This window comes from Seriola dumerili, unplaced genomic scaffold (genome assembly GCF_002260705.1).
Source record: "Seriola dumerili isolate Sdu_G_001 unplaced genomic scaffold, Sdu_1.0 BDQW01000425.1, whole genome shotgun sequence".
NCBI lineage: Eukaryota > Metazoa > Chordata > Actinopteri > Carangiformes > Carangidae > Seriola > Seriola dumerili.
The window spans coordinates 118451-136728 of NW_019174680.1; the positions used below are offsets into that span (position 1 = coordinate 118451).

General features: G+C 39.9%; 1 protein-coding gene across 1 annotated transcript; it reads left to right on the forward strand.

Moving 5' to 3' along the window:
* Positions 1-2815: 2815 nt before the first annotated feature.
* LOC111233767 (sodium-coupled neutral amino acid transporter 3-like) lies at positions 2816-18191 on the forward strand. Its single transcript, XM_022761653.1, has 16 exons — positions 2816-3152; positions 8197-8328; positions 8455-8521; positions 9320-9435; positions 12071-12144; positions 12340-12432; positions 12597-12678; positions 13728-13810; positions 14124-14182; positions 15208-15324; positions 15572-15651; positions 16014-16114; positions 16252-16376; positions 16889-17033; positions 17125-17228; positions 17331-18191. The coding sequence occupies exons 2-16, from the start codon at positions 8270-8272 to the stop codon at positions 17433-17435; spliced, it is 1410 nt and encodes a 469-aa protein (XP_022617374.1). The 5' UTR covers positions 2816-3152; positions 8197-8269; the 3' UTR covers positions 17436-18191.
* The last annotated feature ends 87 nt before the right edge of the window (positions 18192-18278 follow it).

The window sequence follows — 18278 nt, forward strand, 5'->3', positions numbered from 1 at the left end:
TAAAATATTTGTTTGTGGTGTCAAAAATGTGGGAGGTGCAGCGATTTTAAAAATGTTTTGAACATTTTGAGTTTTGAATGGAGTTTCTAGCTGAATGAGTAGAAGGGGTTGAAAAATGCATGAAAAGTTGTGGAAAACTGGAGATTTTGAACATTTCATCCATTTATCTTGATGGGAGAAATGCCAGAAAAACATTAAATACTTTGGAAAGTATGAAATATATCAAAAAAACTGAATACATCCAGTAATGTCCCAATTGAGCTGAAAGTTTTAACGTTTTCTGTGTATGAAGGAGACACGAATCAAAAAACAGTGGAATAATAAAGAATTTTTGAACCTGAGAAGAACAGCAATCCCACCTAACTACAAGTAGATTAATGGGACATTAACGCTACAGATCTTACCTGAGAATCATCAGGTTTTTAAGATTTCTTCGGTATCAAAGTAACTCACTGATATCTGTCAGTATGTCCAGTGGTACCTGGCAAAAATTTACTGCTAATAGCTAATTCAGAAAAAATTAATTTTCCAAAATGTAAACAGAGGCTAAAAAAAGGAGGATGGAAGAGACTGAAATCTGAAAAACAGCTGACACAATGAGAATAACAGATTCATTTCACAGTTTGGTATTAACTCTTCACTCTAGTGCTGTATTTACGTACAGATGTGACCAGAGGCCCCTGACACAATCCAGCATCACTATACAAACGCTCTAAAGCAGTGTGTGTGTGTGTGTGTGTGTGTGTGTGTGTGTCCCTCGTGTTGGTCCAGGTGAGAGGCTCTCTCTCACTAATCCTCTGAGCACAGCAGCTATTTTTACATCCACTCAGCAGAGTCAGTGGAGAACGTCTCACTGATGCCAGCATGCCTGACATGTGACCTGATGTACTGAAACTGAACAAACAATCATGAACAAACTGAACATTTCAATAGTCGTTCAACAGTTATCCATGACTTTCAATACAATTTAGTATATTGTGTATTTGCACGTGAGCCTGCAACATGAGAATGCTCCAAACGAACCAACTCATCCAACGACATCAGACATCAAACGTTAAATAGTTGGCGAGAACAGCCGCACTGAAAGGCAAAGTGAAAAGCCAGCCATCATAGGGAAAAAATCATTTAAATATGAGGCTCACAGAGCACATTCTCGTTCTCTCCACGAAGACATTTATAGTGTCCACCTCAGCTGTTCACGTGAAAAGTAACAGAAGTAGTCGTGTAAAGAATGAAAAACGAGCTGAGAGAAGTTCAGTCGCTGGCTCGTGTTTCACCTCCAACACAGCCGACCAATCAGGGCCTGAAGTGGACGTGAATGTTGGTTTGACGGTTTTGGGAAGTAACAGAAATTGTCAGATGCAGGGCGTCCTTATCTGATGGTGTAGAGGGAGGGGTGGTTCCTCTGTGAACAGCTCTGGGAGGCTTAGCTGCAGTACTGCCGTGAGATAAATACCACCATCAGCATGCGAACATACATGGACCGATTCTGCTCTGTCATGTCACATCATGTATCATTATTACGACCACAATCAGCACTGCAATGTACTTTATAGATTTATAGGTATGTTTATTAACATTTCTTTAAAAAGCCAAAGTGCACAATGAAAAGTAGAGATGTCTCAATCACACATTCAGTGTCCTTTAAAAACTTAAATTCATGATAAAAATCTATTTCTAATTTTTGGGACTGTATTTAGAGGGTTAGGGTTTATTTTTGATTTTTAGCCTCTTATTCGATTCTTATACATTTAATTGTGGTGACAGATACCCGTCACTGCGTAAATATTCAGTGGCTTTTTGATTTCTGGTGTGATTTCTGTATCCCCGCCCTTTTTTTTTTTTTTTGAATTCTACTAAGCTTTTGACTATATATATACATACAGTGTATATACATCATTTTACCACCTGGTTACTCAAGAGGGCACTGTTCTCTCAAATATTGGGGTACGTTTTGTGTGTTGCTGGAGTCATCAGGGTTTTATCTCCACTGGTTCTCGGAGATAACAGACTAACAGAAAATCCGTTTTACAAGCTGAAGGTGTGGAGTTTGAAAGACTAGGAGAAACTAATGAATGTGTCTAATGAAAAACCCTTGTGACTTGCATTATGGGAAATGTAGGATCCCGGGTTTTTGGAGACTGACCCATATCTAAAGTCTGAATATTTCAACCTCTGTCTCTTTGATTTTGACCATACTTTTTTATACTGTCCCTTGTGAGTCTTTCAACTTTATGGAAGTGACATATTAAATTACTGGAATACTCCTTTAATCCACTCCTGCTGCCATAGGTTTGTAATGGGCTGTTTAGAAACGTTGGTTTAGATTTATCACCAGAGGTAAACTGCAACTTCTCAACAGTGCGGTAGAATAATACTCCATTAATGTCCTGCACTGAACAACTAAGCGCCTCTGAATTTCTATACGCGCACACACACACACACACGTTTTCCTGTGTGGAAACGACACCAAATTAATGGTGGGAATGTGTGTGTGCCGGACCATCTGTTGGTTCACAACAGCTCCGTTCAGCTTCAGGACTCACCTCAGATTCTTTTTGGGGAACGCTGGTTTATATATTTACCTTCATGTGGAACATTTCCACATTGATCGAACAGAGCTGGATTTTTCCAGTTTACTTCTGATGCAGAGCCACCACCAGCAGCCAGGCTCTTATGCAACACTGTGCTGATCACCTCACCATATTTCCACTGTTACCATAACTCGGAGGTAGTGAGTGGGAAGAGAGTTGAAACATGGAAAAAATTTGAGAGGCCCAGTATGTTTGAGCAGACCATAGAAGCCCGGTGAATTCCCACCACAGCAATCCATCAGCAGAGCCCTGACAGAAAGTCACACTTAACCTGTTTTCTGTCTCTCTTTCTTTTGGAAAGGAAGAGGAGTGCCTCTACATGTGACATCACAAGAAACTTGAAACCGTCATTTTCAGCAGCCCTCCCTCCTTTCTGCCTGCTGACACATTTGCTCCCCTCTCCCCACCCTCTCCCCGAGACGCTCTGTGCTTCTCTGCTGGGCTCCAAAAACAGGACAGTGTTATCACCTCCCCAGCCCAAACTACACACTGATCCCAGGACTTCATCACGCAGGGTCCCCCTCTGCTTCAGAGAGTCAGCTGGGCCTGTTTCTGGAGGTAAGTCCTTCCATTCTTCTGGCTGAGTTGGAGCTACTGTGCTGCCACGTGTTTTGACCACTTGAGAGGGTCTGCTTAGGAAGAGTGAAGGACCATGGGAGGAGAGTGGAGCTTTGTTACAGACACCAACTTGTGCTTTGGTTTTGAAAAGGTTTATCAGAGACTCATAAAAACAAGTTCTAGAAATGCAGTTCTATGTAGTGCTGCTGTGCTCCAGATGTGATCAGTTCTGATTATTCAGCTTTTATTTTTTTTATATAAATTTATTCAAAGTAACTTAATTTACCAAAACGAGTTTGAGCATAATTGTTCTTGAGATTATAACATCATTTCAATCTATCAACTATATAAGTTTTGTTACAAACTCTTTTCTAAATTAATTACTGTTATAATAACTTTGTTAACAAAGCCAGGGGGCAGTATTCAGAGTATCTGTGTGGCAGCGAGGTTATATGGTTTCTTCTGTAGTGTGTAAATATAAATTTTCCCCTTTTATTTTGACTCGGATTATTTTCCAACATTTTTATTTTTTTAATAATTTACATCTGAAATGATACATGACAAGTCTTGATGTAGAGATATTTTTCTGATATCTGTGAAATAATACACTTATTTACTAGCATTGACATGTCAGTGGCTACACATGACAACATTTTTTTTTTTGCTGATGTTGAAGTAAATATGAGCCTCAGCTGATGTTGTCATACTTGTCATATTTAAGGTCTCAGATTGAGTTAATGTGCTGCTCAAAAACACAAACACACAAGAAAAGGTGACATATTACGTAAGATGTAAATTTACACATTCCTAACTAGGAGAATAGGGCAGGGCCTCAGCCAGGCACACATTGTACACTGTATGTTCCCTTTTACCTCACTGTGGGGGACACACTCTCTTTTCTATGCAGTAAAATTTAGTTAAAGGGTCATATTTTCTTTCTGTAGGATTATGAAGATGTTTGGATAATGTCAAAAAAGTATTGTCCTCCAAATGTGAACCCCAGACAAAAATAGAGGTGTAAAAAACATTTATATGTTAATCAGTGACCTTCAGAGAAGTTTGTTGTGTATTTTTGAGCTGTGGACAGAGCCAGGCTAGCTGCCCCCCCTGCTTCCAGTCTCTATGCTAAGCTAGGCTAACCACGTCCTGACTCGAGCTCTGTACTTCTGAAAACCTGAACGTTTCACTGACGGTAAGAAAGCAAAGGTGCTCCCTAAATATTGAAACTAATCCTCTAACCTTTAACTATCTGGTATCTGTTCAGTTCAGGTTGTATGTGTGGAGTGCTTTACACCAGCTGGTTTCCATGTTGACCAGAATCGGTTAAACCCACATATGGATATTTAACACGTACATATACTGTGTCTTTCCAGCATTAGCAAAGCTTGAACATTAGATTTGTATTAACTGGGAGCACATGCTACAGCAGCACAGAGGCTGTTTCTGTTTACAGCTGTAAATGTGACTTTGGCCAAAAAGATTTGGCAAGAAGCTCTTGAGCCTGATTGGTGCACAGGATGGGTGGGTGTCCATGCATCACAATAAGTCAAATAGTGTCAGGTGAGCAGATAGCCACGGGAAACTGTTTGACTTTGACTTTTATGTAAACTCTCCTGTCGCAGACAATTTTCTTTAACATTGACAACTCGCATTTAAAATGGGACATTGCCCAAAATGGTTTAATGTAGTCACCCAATTTAAATTATAATGATAATATAAAGGTAATAATCATGTGATATTTGCTATAAACAACAGAAATGCATCATTCATCAAGTTCAACCAAATCAAAAATGGAATTGCAATATGACCGGATCAGACACTGTCATTTTAACTTTTAACTGAAGCACAGCATCATTACAATGAGACAACTGCTCCGTGAACAGACAGAACCTGATCTGAAACACACAGTCCCCCAATTTACAGTTACAATATGTAACTTTTCCATATTAAAATGTCTAAAAACAACTAGACCTATGTTATATATTTTGCTGAGTTGTGTTCTTACAATATCCCAAATGTTTCCAGCACTTTTCCAACCAGAGAAATCTGTGATTTTAATCACGGTAATGATCTGTTTCATGTGGTCTGCCTGTCAATGACATCCTATCCTCTATGCCCATGTGTCAGTGTTGTGGTTGTTTGCCAGAAGCTCAAAATTTACTTTTATACCGTTTTAATTCACCTTTTTTAGACACTTTTTACACCTTGGTTTTCAACTATATATTTTAACCAGGTGCAGGATTTTAGTCATCAAATGTCTTGATCTTAAGTTATCAGAGAAAAAAGCTGAGCAAATGTTGGACAGCTCAGCTCCAATCCACTCTGAAACATCATGTGTCCGCCAAAGAGCGTCAGTGAATCACTGATTTTTAATGTCAAACTGCTTTATTCAGTGTTTCTACTGGATTTAATTCCCTGGTCTGTTTGTTATGGAGTGGAGGAGACCTCTGTGGATAATTCGGCTGCTGGTAAAAAAAACAAAAAACTCCTGAACGTCTGGTTCATAAGTTATCAAAAAGAACGGATACAAAGCTGAGCAGCAGTCTCAGCTTCCAGCCCCGACATCTCGTATCCGCGGTACATCGTTGGTGAATTACTCATCTTTAATGTGAAAACTGCTTTATTTAGTGTTTTTACTGGTTATAATCACCTGGTCTGGAATCCAGGAGAGAAGCTGACGGCAATGGTGGTGAAGACAACAACTCCCATGATCCCACGCTACTTCACAATGTCACCAAACGCCATCTGTAGTTATTGTTTTGATTAAGAGACCCCTAGAAGACTGTGTGTTTAAGTGGCAGCTCTCCAGTTTACATGGCTAAGTTACAGTGTCACTTTTCGGTTTACAGTTTTATAAGTGATACCTTCAAGTAAACAAACCTCAGTTAATTATTTCCAGTATAAAGACTAGTACATAACTCTTTAATGTTCCACCTGACCACCAACACCTGTATTAAAACAATTACAATTTGTCTGACTCCTCTCTAGGAAACATGAATCGAATATATTCATTGATGCCAATAAAACGCTGAGTGCATGAAAATGTAAAATGTCCCTCTGCACAGGGACGGTATTTACAAATAGAGTCCATGTGACAACTACTGTACAAAATGTCAATGTCTGAGGATCCAGCTCAGTCATGTTTGAGCAGCGAGTTCACGCTCAGCTGTTATCACTCTGTCATTTCTGTGGCCTGCAGGGAAAACATGTCCACAACTGAGCTGTTCAGACTTGGCTTCTCTCTAACCTTTTATCTACAGGGCAACGTCGCTTTTCAGTGGGTCTGGAAAAAATACTGTGTACCGTCAATACAAAGTGTAATTTTAATTTATTACAGTTCTGGCTAAAGCTTTGTTCTGTCAACAGCTGTATCAATTTTATGATTTATGTACAAACTATTTAGCTGCTCATTTAGCTGAACAGGCAATATATCTGCCTGGCAAAGTTCAGTTCTCTGAATGCCAGTGTGTCTTTGTTCTTAAATATTCACCATTTATTTTGTAAAATAGCTGACAGCTGTAGAAGAAAAGAACAACAGATACCATCAGCAGGGAAAGTTAACTCAGCACAGGGTCGTTCCAGTCATTTTTTCTCCTCAGAAATTGTTTAAACTAATAATCAAAATATCAGCAGAATTACTTTCTGTCAGTTGACTAATTGACTAATTGTTTCAGCTCTAATTAGATTTGCCTTGAAATGTTTGGCTCAGTTTTTAATAGTGCAAACACTACAAGATGAAGATAATACCAACTGTAACCAGATGTGAACGACATGTTATCAGAGTGTTTGACCTGAAGTGTGTGTGGATGGATACTGCAGTGCTTGTTTGGTACATTCAAACCAAACACAGACACATGGAGAGGTGTATGTTTGTAGCTCTGTGGGCTCAGATGTGTACTTTGATACTGATGAGATGGGATTTGAAGATAGCTGCTGAACTGTTTGTGTAATTCACTTTCTCCCTGCTGAGTTAACATGTGGAGAGCAGCTCTTTTCATATGGACAACAAAGCTCCCCAAATGTATTAGGAAATGAATCACAGTCACAGAGAAGCTGTTTAGCTGCAATATGTTGTTACTCACTAAGTTTATCTCATCTCTCGCCTGAAAACATCAGGCTGTGATATAACCATACAGACCTCTACACACATACAGTGGCAAGAAAAAGGAAGCGAACCCTTTGGAGTTATCTCCATTTATGTAATAAAATCTGATCAGATCTTCATCTAAGTTTCAATAATGAACAAAGACAATCTATTTTACCTAATAACACACACAAATGATTGTGCTGTTCTCGTTCATATTAGAACAGTGAACCCCTGTTCAGTTTTTACCACAGAGGAAGCTGCTTCTCTCCAAAAACATCACTGACCTGAAGTTTGTCAAAGTGCAGCTTGAATCCCCACAACACTACTTCAAAATGTTTGATGGACTGATGAGACTGAGGTTGAACTCTTCAGAAGAACATGCAGCACTATGTGCAGTGTAAAGGGGCTCTGCACACCAACATGAAAACATCATCTCTAAGGTGAAGCAGGGTGGAGGGAGAATAATGATCTGCGACAGCTCCAAATCACTGAGGGGAAAATGAAACCCCCAGTTTATCAAGGTCTCTTCCAGGATAATGTCAGAGTGGCTGTCCACCTGCTGAAGCTCAGGAGAAGCTGCTGATGCAGCAGAACAATGACCCTAAACATCAAAGGAAATCCACCTTCTGGAGTGGTCCAGTCAGAGCCTAGACCTGAATCCAGTAGAGATGCTGTGGACTGAGCTCAGAGTCGCTAGAACCAGACATCCTGAGAATATGTCTGAGCTGAAGCAGCTCTATAAGGCAGAATGGTCCAAACTTCCTCCTGAGCACTGAGCAGCTCTGATCAGCAGCAACTGGAGGAGCTGGTTTCAGCTTAATGGAGCCAAAGGAGGTTCAACCAATTATTAAATCCAAGAGTTCACTGACTTTCTCCACCAACGTGTAGACTGCACATGGAGACATTCTCCTTGAGGTGGTTTTAAGTTGTTTGTTATTTGTTTCTTCTCTTCTTCAGATTTCACCTTTCACTCTTTTATTCTTCTGAAATTTTCCATCCATCTGAAGAAGTAACTGAACCTGTCATAAGTATGGAGCTGCAGAAGCTGTCAAATGGTAATCACCACCATGACGCTGCTGTGGAAGGAGGGTAAGTTTCCTCTGTTTCCTACTTCACTGACTCGCCATGAATCCATTGCACATCAAGTATATATTTTAAAGTACATATGTCAAAGTGTAAGGCGTGTTTCTTGTTTATTTGTGGTCGATGTTGCAGAATCCCACCAGAGAAAGAAAAATTCCTGCAGCACAGTGATGGATCAAAGAGACCGCAGTTCACAGACGTGAGTATGAGATAGAGGCAGAGGCCATGCAGCATGTTGCTGCTCTACAGGTCATGTGATAAGAAATCAACCCGGGACTTTAGACTCAGACAGGATCACCAAAACCCATCTGGAGACACCATCACATACAGCCTGTGTCGCACAATACAAGGGTCATGTAGTAAACGGAGGATAAAATAAATGATGATTTGTAGAACAACACATTAAACAGTAAAGCAGCAAATACAACACCAGATATATTTCTATTTCCTTTCTGCAAAAAATTCTGCAGATCTGAGCTGATCACAGACTTTGAGGACTCAGCAGAAAACAAAGCTACAAAACATTACCCTGCTAAATAAACTCAGACTAGGTTCCTTCTGTCTTCTGCTTACCACTTATTCTATAAAAACTGGACTCACTGGAGCCTACGGTCAGTTCAGAGCTCCATTACTCTATGTTTTTCTAATATCTATATCTCCACAAATATCCATCTGTGAAACAGTGAGTCTGCAGTGATATTCACCATCTTACTGTAATTTGTACTGTCTGCACAACATATTCTTTTTTGCTCAGTGTTGGATTCAAAGTCATCAAAATATTTGATGACACTCCTGAAACCAGCAGAATGGTGTGTGATTTTTTATAGCAGCATTGTGACTGTTGCAGGCGTTTTAGGGTTAAACAGACAAACGGTTTTTCAGATGTCATGTCATTGTTTCATGTTGTGAGAAGGTGAATGAAATGTCATGCAGCCCAACATAAAATCATTGTTAATGTGTCTTTGAAGTTAATATTTCCATCTTATGTCTTTTTCAGTTTGAGGGTAAAACCTCATTTGGGATGTCTGTCTTCAACCTGAGCAATGCCATCATGGGCAGCGGCATTCTGGGTCTGTCATATGCCATGTCGAACACAGGCATTGTCCTTTTCCTGTGAGTACCGCAGATATACATACTTTGGTACAGAGAGTACTACTGAACATGACACACACACACACACACACATCCACATACACGTTCTGTACCTCAGTGTTTCCCCGAAAAACATGCACAGTAGACAAACAGACATACGACAGAGGAGTCAAGGTAAATATTACACAACATTTACTTACTGCTCATGCCACATTTAGTTATGTTATGTTACTGTAGCACCTCTAGTCTTGATCTATGGAAATAACAGAGATGCTAACATCTACCTAGGTTCGACGAGCGGTTTGCCTTTAAAAAATCACAGGAGGAGTTAGAATGACATTTAACAGTTGACTGATTTATTGCTCCACAGCAATAATACAATTTACACTGCATTACAATTTCTGTCAAAAAAATTTTTTTAAATAAAAATGTAAAGATAGAGCTCTTTCAAAAAAAGAAAATAATAAACAAAACACAAAATTAAATAATAAGTCCCCTTCAAGCTGACACCCTCAACTCTAATACTCCTTTGAAATTATGGAGTCAGAAAACCAAGAGTTCAGTTTCTTTGTCCCTGTGCAGGTGTGTGTGCTGTGTGTGTTGGATGTCCTGCAGTTAATAGTGTGCGTGTGTCCTTATCTGGAGTCCGTGTGAATTAATCAAGCTGGTCTCGATGTCCTCTATGGACTGATCCTACGGTTGGCCTCACCGTTTCCACATTCATCCACAATCTCACAGGCTAGGCTCTGCATCACAGATTCCTCACAGATTTTATCTGTTAAACAAAAAACAATCTACACAAATAGTGCAGAATGATAAGTAACTCTGTTCTCTATGTCTGAGACCTCATCAACTTTTTCCCTTCCATCTTATAATGTGCAGGTTAACCAATAACTAAAGGATATACTTCAATCAGTTGCATACATCACATTTTAATATGTTCTTCTTAAACAGGAATATGAATTACATTATTACATATTAACTCCACTAACAAATGGCTGTAATGTAAATGGGATAAGTGTGCGCCTTTAACATTTTATATAGCTATGCCAGATATTCTACTAATCAAACCAGCAGTTGGCGCTACTTAATCACAATGACGCCCTTCAGACACAGGCCAACGGCTAGCGGTTAGCCTCGATCAGCGCTAGCAATTAGCACTCGCGATTAGCGTTAGCGATCTTTTCATAACATTACAACAATGATAAGAAAAAGCATCAAAGAACAGTGCAAACATTAGACAACATTCTCATAACATCAATTGTTTTTTATGAAAACTATCTGAACTTGAACAGCAAGTATCGTGTATTATCTCTCTTCACAGTGGCTAGCAACAGACTAGCTAAGAATGTTTGCTTCGACTCACCGGGATTTCAACACCAACAACTCGACAGAAGCGGCCTCCCTCAAGTTCACAGTCAGGATTCTAATTAAAGATTAGTTTATTAGAGTTGACACGTGAAACATTATGGTTTGACGATTATTCGGTGCTGTTTCTTACCAAGATTTATTTAGCTGGTCTGCAGCACGTTCTCAAGACGTTTCAGGTCACAAGGCAAAGTGCGGGGATGATGGGGAACAGTAGATAGCGCCACCAACAGCAGGTGTGCAAGGTGTGTTCGTGCTCCCACAGTAAACAACATGCACCTACTCTCCTAAACGACATATAAGGGTTTAGTAGCCCTATGTTTCACAGGGGTTACAAACGAGCATCAGTGAGGTGGTGGTGAAATATGCTTCAAACCTATAATGACAGATACTGGACTCTTCTTGACTTTATTATCTTTACTGACGTTGTGCAAACACAAACAGAAGATCACGGTCCAATTAGGACCACTACACAGAGCACAGTTTTAATTCCACAGCTGTCAACATGTTTACACTGTGATTGTGACTCAACAAAAAAACGTGATGTTCAATGTAATCTGCATTTCATGGATAAAAGAAAATCTTGACAATTGCTTTGAATTTTGAGTGTTTTTAATTTTTATTTTTCTGAATTTTACCTTGTATCAAATACAGCATGACACTGTGTTTCATACCCCTCTCAAATTCAAATTCAAAATAAGCTTTATTGACATGACAGATCAGAAATTTATATTGCCAAAGCAGTACAGAAATTAACAATGACAGAGTGTAATCTGTTTTATTATTTTATTTTTATTGTTTTATATAAATATAAATATAGATATAAATAAATGTCAGTGTTATATATATATATATATATATATAAAACACTGACATTTATAGCTTTATGACAGAGTTGAAAAGGTATGAATCCTTCCTTTAAGTGGCCACTCAGGTGACTATGGTGAACCAAGGGGAAGTGAAAGGAGGGCATGTCAGACTGTTAGGGTTAGGGCTCCTCCAAACACTGAACTGGCACCATGTTGATCCTTATGGCCTCTTCAGTCAAATAAAACTTTAAATTATTCAGCCTTTGATCTGGGAGTGCAGCATTTGTGTCACAGTGGCTGGACAAATAAACTGTTTTTTAATTTGGCTAAAAAATATATCTCTTCAGTGGTAATCACACTGTAATGGCTTAGAATTACTGGACTTCTTTACTTCAAATCTGTGGTACAATACTGGAACTAATCAACATGTAAGAAGTGACAATAATGACATTACCTTCCATATCTGTTGTGTTTTACAGGATCCTGTTGACGTGTATTGCTTGTCTGTCCTGTTATTCCATCCATCTGCTACTACGCAGTGCTGGAGTTGTTGGTAAGGCTGAAATACATTTAGAAAATGTCTGAGTGAAATCTGAGTTTAGTCTCAAGGCTCTGAATGTTTACAAGGCCAGTGTCTTTGTCTCTTCACTTCCCCTCTTCTGTTTATAAGGCCAGCTCAGCCAGTACTCCTGTGATGTCTAAATGTCCACAGTGTGTTAACATGGTTCTTTGGTACTGCTCTCCTCAGGTATTCGTGCCTATGAACAGCTGGGCTTCAGAGCTTTTGGTCATGCAGGGAAGATTCTAGCAGCAGTCATCATAACGTTACATAACATTGGAGGTAAGACACTGGGTAATAGGTCCGCTGTTTGAAATGTTTATGTGATATGACTAGGTGGAGTAAGTGATGAAAGTCACTGTTTTGAGGGAACATGTAAATACATGTGGCTATGTACACTAATAAAAACTCTTTCTTCAGGCTGTCTATGTTTTCCTCTCCTGCAGCCATGTCCAGTTACCTTTTCATTGTGAAATATGAGTTACCGCTGGTCATCCAAGCCTTTCTTGGCCAGACATCCAGCACGGAGTGAGTACTGCTTACAATCAACAGAATGTATAAAATTTGATATCAGTTTCATCATGTGTGTCCATTACAGACATCCAAGAGGTCAAAGATAAAAGATGAAAGGACAACAGTGTGATAGTCTCTCACTTTCTGACTTCTCTACTCTGTCTATAACGCTCAGTTACAAACCCAATGGTTCCTAATGAAGATATACACTTAAAAATAATAATAATTTCTTAAAGAAAAAGGCCACCAGTTTTTTCAAGTATTACTCAAACAGGAAGACATAATTTGTTCAGAACTATTTCTAGCGGTGGATTAATCTTCATTTGTTGCTTTAGTGAACATGGTCAGTCAGCCAAATCACATATGTATTATTATGTGAATGTAGAGTATGTAGAGTGTTAATGTTAGGTTATGACCTCATCACAATTCACAAAGAGAGAGGGAAGGTACTCTGAGCCCACAGGCGAGCACTGACAGCTGGTGATTTAAAGGGTGCGTTGAATATGTGTTGCAGTGGTAGGAATATGTCATGTGAGTATACCAAGTTTAGTTGAACTAGCTCGCAGGCTTCGCTGATCTCTTGCAGCACGACGTGAAAATAGACTCCGGTGTGCAACAGTGTGGCTCATTGATGTGGTTTTTTTTTTGGACAACAATGGAGCTGTTTGGCAACATTAACAATATAGCAACTTTCTTGTGTGTTGCCGTGTTATGATTGTTTAAATCCTGTAGTTTTTTCTGAGTAAACACAATGGACACAGGGAGGTGTATGACCAATGTCTCACACTGCAGCTGCTCATCTGTGTGTATGGGCTGGAAAAAAGAAAATATATCCCATCATACATTTGACCTCCTGTCCCTCTGTCCCTGGAGCGAGTTGAAAAATTGTCACTTTATGACGGAGCAGACGTCGCTTTTGTTCTTTTAACCTTGTGTTTACACTGTTTGTGAGTATGCTTTACTGTGTGTGTGTGCGTGTGTGTGTGTGTGTGTGTGTGTGTGTGTGTGTGTGTGTGTGTGTGTGTGTGTGTGTGTGTGTGTGATGTCTTGTGTTCTGCACGTAGCGACTGGTTCATGAATGGAAACTACCTCATTATCATCGTCACTGTCTGCATCATCCTCCCGCTGGCCTTGATGAAACACCTGGGTACGTCACTTCCGCTCAACTTTGTAACATTCAACAACTCGTCAGTCTTGTGTTTTTGGCAGTTTGTGTACGAAAAGGCCATTAATAATATCAAGTCTTTAGAAGGTTGTGGTTCCTCATATGGTGTAAGCTGCATTTGATACAGACACAACTTCACAAAGCTGTAGGAGACAAAATACTGGTTCTGATCTCGGTATCATTCAAGAAAGCCAAAAGAAATGCAAATAAAATCTGTTCTAACATAATAACTCTCACAGCAACATTGCCTATGTGTAATTGTTATTTTGATGTTCTGCGTTTTTGCGTTCTGCAGGGTATCTGGGTTACACCAGTGGATTCTCTCTCTCGTGCATGGTCTTCTTCCTCTCTGCGGTGAGTCTGTAGGTCGTCACATGTAACTTAATGGCTACTGTCACAATACAGGTGGTGCCAGAGGAATTATTTATTATTATGTATAAGGAAATTACCGCTAAGCTGTAGTGGTTACTAAAAGGCAACAAGATATAATGATGTGCCTAAAGTTGGTAACTATACCAACTGTGATCATGACACCATTCAACTATGTCTCCTAGAAATAACATTCATATACCACGATGTGGACATATAAAACGTACAAATGTCACACCAGAAACCAAATAAAAGCTGGCTTCAGCTCAGGTGTGTCTCAAACCAAGATAAAAGGCCCAGGTGAGCTGTTTTATAGACGGTCCCTTGTCTGGGACCAAGTGACATTTTGTATTTGTGAACTATAAACCAGAACAAAAAGAAATAGCATGCTTCTTGTCATCACTGACCATGTGCTTTGTTATGGTTCACTGGTATTAAAATGAAACTTAAATGAATTTTTAATTAAAGAAAAGTAAAATGCATAAACTGCAGCATTATGGAAGAAGAAATTGTACAGTCCCAGTTAAAACTAGTATAGTCTCTGTAGCTTTCAGCTTATTCTTTTTTTCTTCAATACTTTGTTTATTGTTCATTTTAAATTTACAGACTAAACAGAATATTCAAACATTCACTACATTATCCCACCTCAAGTAAAAAAACAGTCTTGGTAAAATTAAAAATAAAACCTAATAAAACAAGTTATGCAGCTTATTCTTCTCAGTACCTCTAGGTTTAATCCCTATGGTTTTGCCCAGATTGACAGAGATGAGTTACCCTCACCAGCTGCTGCAGTGCACTGTTTGACCCTTTTGGGGAATGTATGCAGTGGCCACTTGGTGCAATATATCAATTACCACGATAGAGAGACAGGAAGAGTTAAAATCACAACCAAACAATGTATGTTTTGGGAATGTTGCAAAAAGGACCACAAGGTATGTTGTTTTGTAACCAAAGAAAGAAACGGTAACATTTGTTGTACCTCCTCAAACTCTTGTACTGCTTCACATCAGGTAATCTACAAGAGATTCAACATTGCTTGCCCTCTGGAAGTGTTTGGCAACTACTCTGTGAACGCAGCCGTCCCAGAGGACACATGCACCGCCAAATTCTTCACGTACAATCAAGAGGTCAGACATGAACTCCCTGAATTTCAAGCACAAAAACACAAACACTGAAGATTTGAGTTTGAACTGTTGATTTATGATGAGATCTGTTCAGAGCACTGCAATGTGCTCTGAACAGATCTCACGTGTATAGTCAGAAACTATTTGTGGGTGCATCATATTACACACAGCACATGGCTGGATGTGTTTTAGAGTTCATATACTTCCTGGAAAACAACCAAGTGAAGTTCCTCTGTGACTTGATTTGCAGACGGCGTATACCATCCCCATCCTGGCATTTGCTTTCGTATGTCACCCTGAAGTGCTTCCCATTTACACTGAACTCAGCAAGTAAGATGCACACGTTATTGAATTCTTACACTCTCCACAGCACATATTCAAGAAGTGAAAACACATCCTTGACTGTGTTGACTCTCCTAATTTTGTGATGTGCCCAAAATCTAAACCTGTTTTTAAATTCCCACTTATAAAAATCAATCACAGTTAAAGGATAAGTCTGATTTACTATAAGTAATCTGTGAACCAAGAGTTTATCCAGATTATGTAAAACTGTTTATTATTTTCAATGAATGCACTTAGTTCCACATTTAGGGTTTAAAGCAATCCAATATTTTGTATCTATAAATATAACGTCCCTCTCGTGACCTCATGTACTGTATTGCTAAAACATCTGTCATTTTGTTCCCCTAAAGCCCAACCAAGAGGAGAATGCAGAATATTGGCAATGTTTCCATCCTGGGCATGTTCATCATGTACTTCTTCACGGCCATATTTGGATATCTGACTTTCTATGGTGAGAGCAACATCTCTTTAAGTCAGCTGCAAAACATAATTCAGTTTAATGGCACCAACAAGTCACAGATTCAATGTCTATGTGTGTGTGTGTGTGTGTGTGTGTGTGTGTGTGTGTGTGTGTGTGTGTGTGCATAGAGAACACTGAAGCAGAGCTTCTCCATACCTACAGTAAGGTGGATCTCCTGGACACTCTGATCCTGTGCGTTCGGCTGGCCGTCCTGGTGGCTGTCACTCTCACTGTACCTGTGGTCTTGTTTCCTGTGAGAACATGTCTGGCCTTCACACACACACACACACACACACACACACACACACACACACACACACACACACACCCGTCTGACACACTCTGACACTCACATGAGATGCTTTTGTGTCTTTGTACTAAGTGAAATACAGAAGTAAATTGTGCAGGGTTCTACAATGTGTTCAAAGTCCAGCACTAACATGCAGCACGTAGGAGCCTCTGATCATACCAACGGTACAACAGCAGAGATGTATCCACTTCCCTCTACTTCCTGTGCATTGTTTCATATTAAAAGCCTACCAGGAAGGGCAGACAGTAAGGCTTTTAATATGAAACATTTGTGCGGAAAGGTTTAATAAATACTGTTCTCGTTTATTAATAACTTCCATGTACATGAAGATGAATTCTAATGGAAACACATTGCATTATGTATATATGATATAAAACGATTCTCTGACACGCCTCTTCTGATATGTGTTTGACGGACTGAGGTGGTGTGTTAACTCACGTCTGTGTTTCTGTCAGATCCGTCGTGCTCTCCTGCAGCTGCTGTTTCCAGGGAAGCCCTTCCACTGGCTCCGTCACATCGCCATCGCCGTGTGTTTGCTGTTTGCGGTCAACCTGCTGGTCATCCTTGTTCCCAACATTCGAGACATTTTTGGCATAACTGGTGAGACATTAGACTTAAAATCAAAGCCTGCCAGTAGCTTCCTGTGAGATAAACTGTGCACTGATTTATTGTGCCTCCTCTGTGTGTCCAGGAGCAACCACTGCTCCCAGTCTGATCTTCATCCTTCCTGGACTCTTCTACATCCGCATCATCCCCACCGACCAGGAGCCCATGAACTCCAGACCAAAGATCCAGGTGGGTTCAGGTCTCTCTGTGACTGAGAGGGAAAAAAATCAGCAGAACAACAGAGTTAGTCAGGAGTGATTCTGTACTGACGCGTCTCCTTTGGGTTTTCAGGCTGCGTGTTTCACAGCACTGGGTTTCATTTTCATGACCATGAGCCTGACATTCATCGGGCTTGACTGGATGAGCGGAGAAAAGCGAAGTCACGGCGGCCATTAAAGTGCACCCCCTAAGCCCTACAGCAACAGCAGCCCACTGCTGCGCCCCACCCCCCACCCCCCCTCCAGTCCTCTGGATAGGAAGCATGATTCAACCTACTGCTGGAAGGCTCAGGGCTTTGGTGGGACTGTTTTCATTAATTATATGGACAGTCCATTCCTCCAGAGTGTGAAGAGGAGACCAGCTCTGTCCTGTCACCCACCCAGGTTGATACATACCACCATGACCCATCACAGGTGGTGTTCCTCCATTCTACATGAGGAGCTGATGAACATGTTGACCATGGAAGTCCCTCAACCACCAAAAGCTGTTTTATGTGGTATTGCTAATGTGGTGTAACTGCAACATTAAAAGGAAATTGGGAAAAATGTCTAAATTGAAAAATTAATTTAATTATCAACAAAGTTTGATGGAGAACAAATATTTGGTGCTGCTGGTGCTGCTTGACAAAAATGCTGTTAAAAGTAGATCCCATCATGGTGTTTAACATTGTCGTCCAATTATTTCTGCTCCTCAGAGAGCCGTGCAGGAGGAGGTAACCAAACAAATGCGTTCAGATAATTCACTTCAATAGATGTGTTATGTATTGTAATTCTGCAAAGCTGTGTTTGGCAAAACTGGAAAAAAAACATCTTCAGTCAGTCAAAGTCTGACATTAAGTTTATACAACTGTGAATTAATTTGGTATTATTCATGTGTGAATTCATTTGGACAGCATATGTGGATATTGTTTAATAAAAATCACACAAGATGAAACCCGTCTGTTTCATTCTTTTTTACATTTTTTCAGCAATGTGCATGGTGATGATGGTGCGTGGGACTGGGATTCATATATGCACCAAA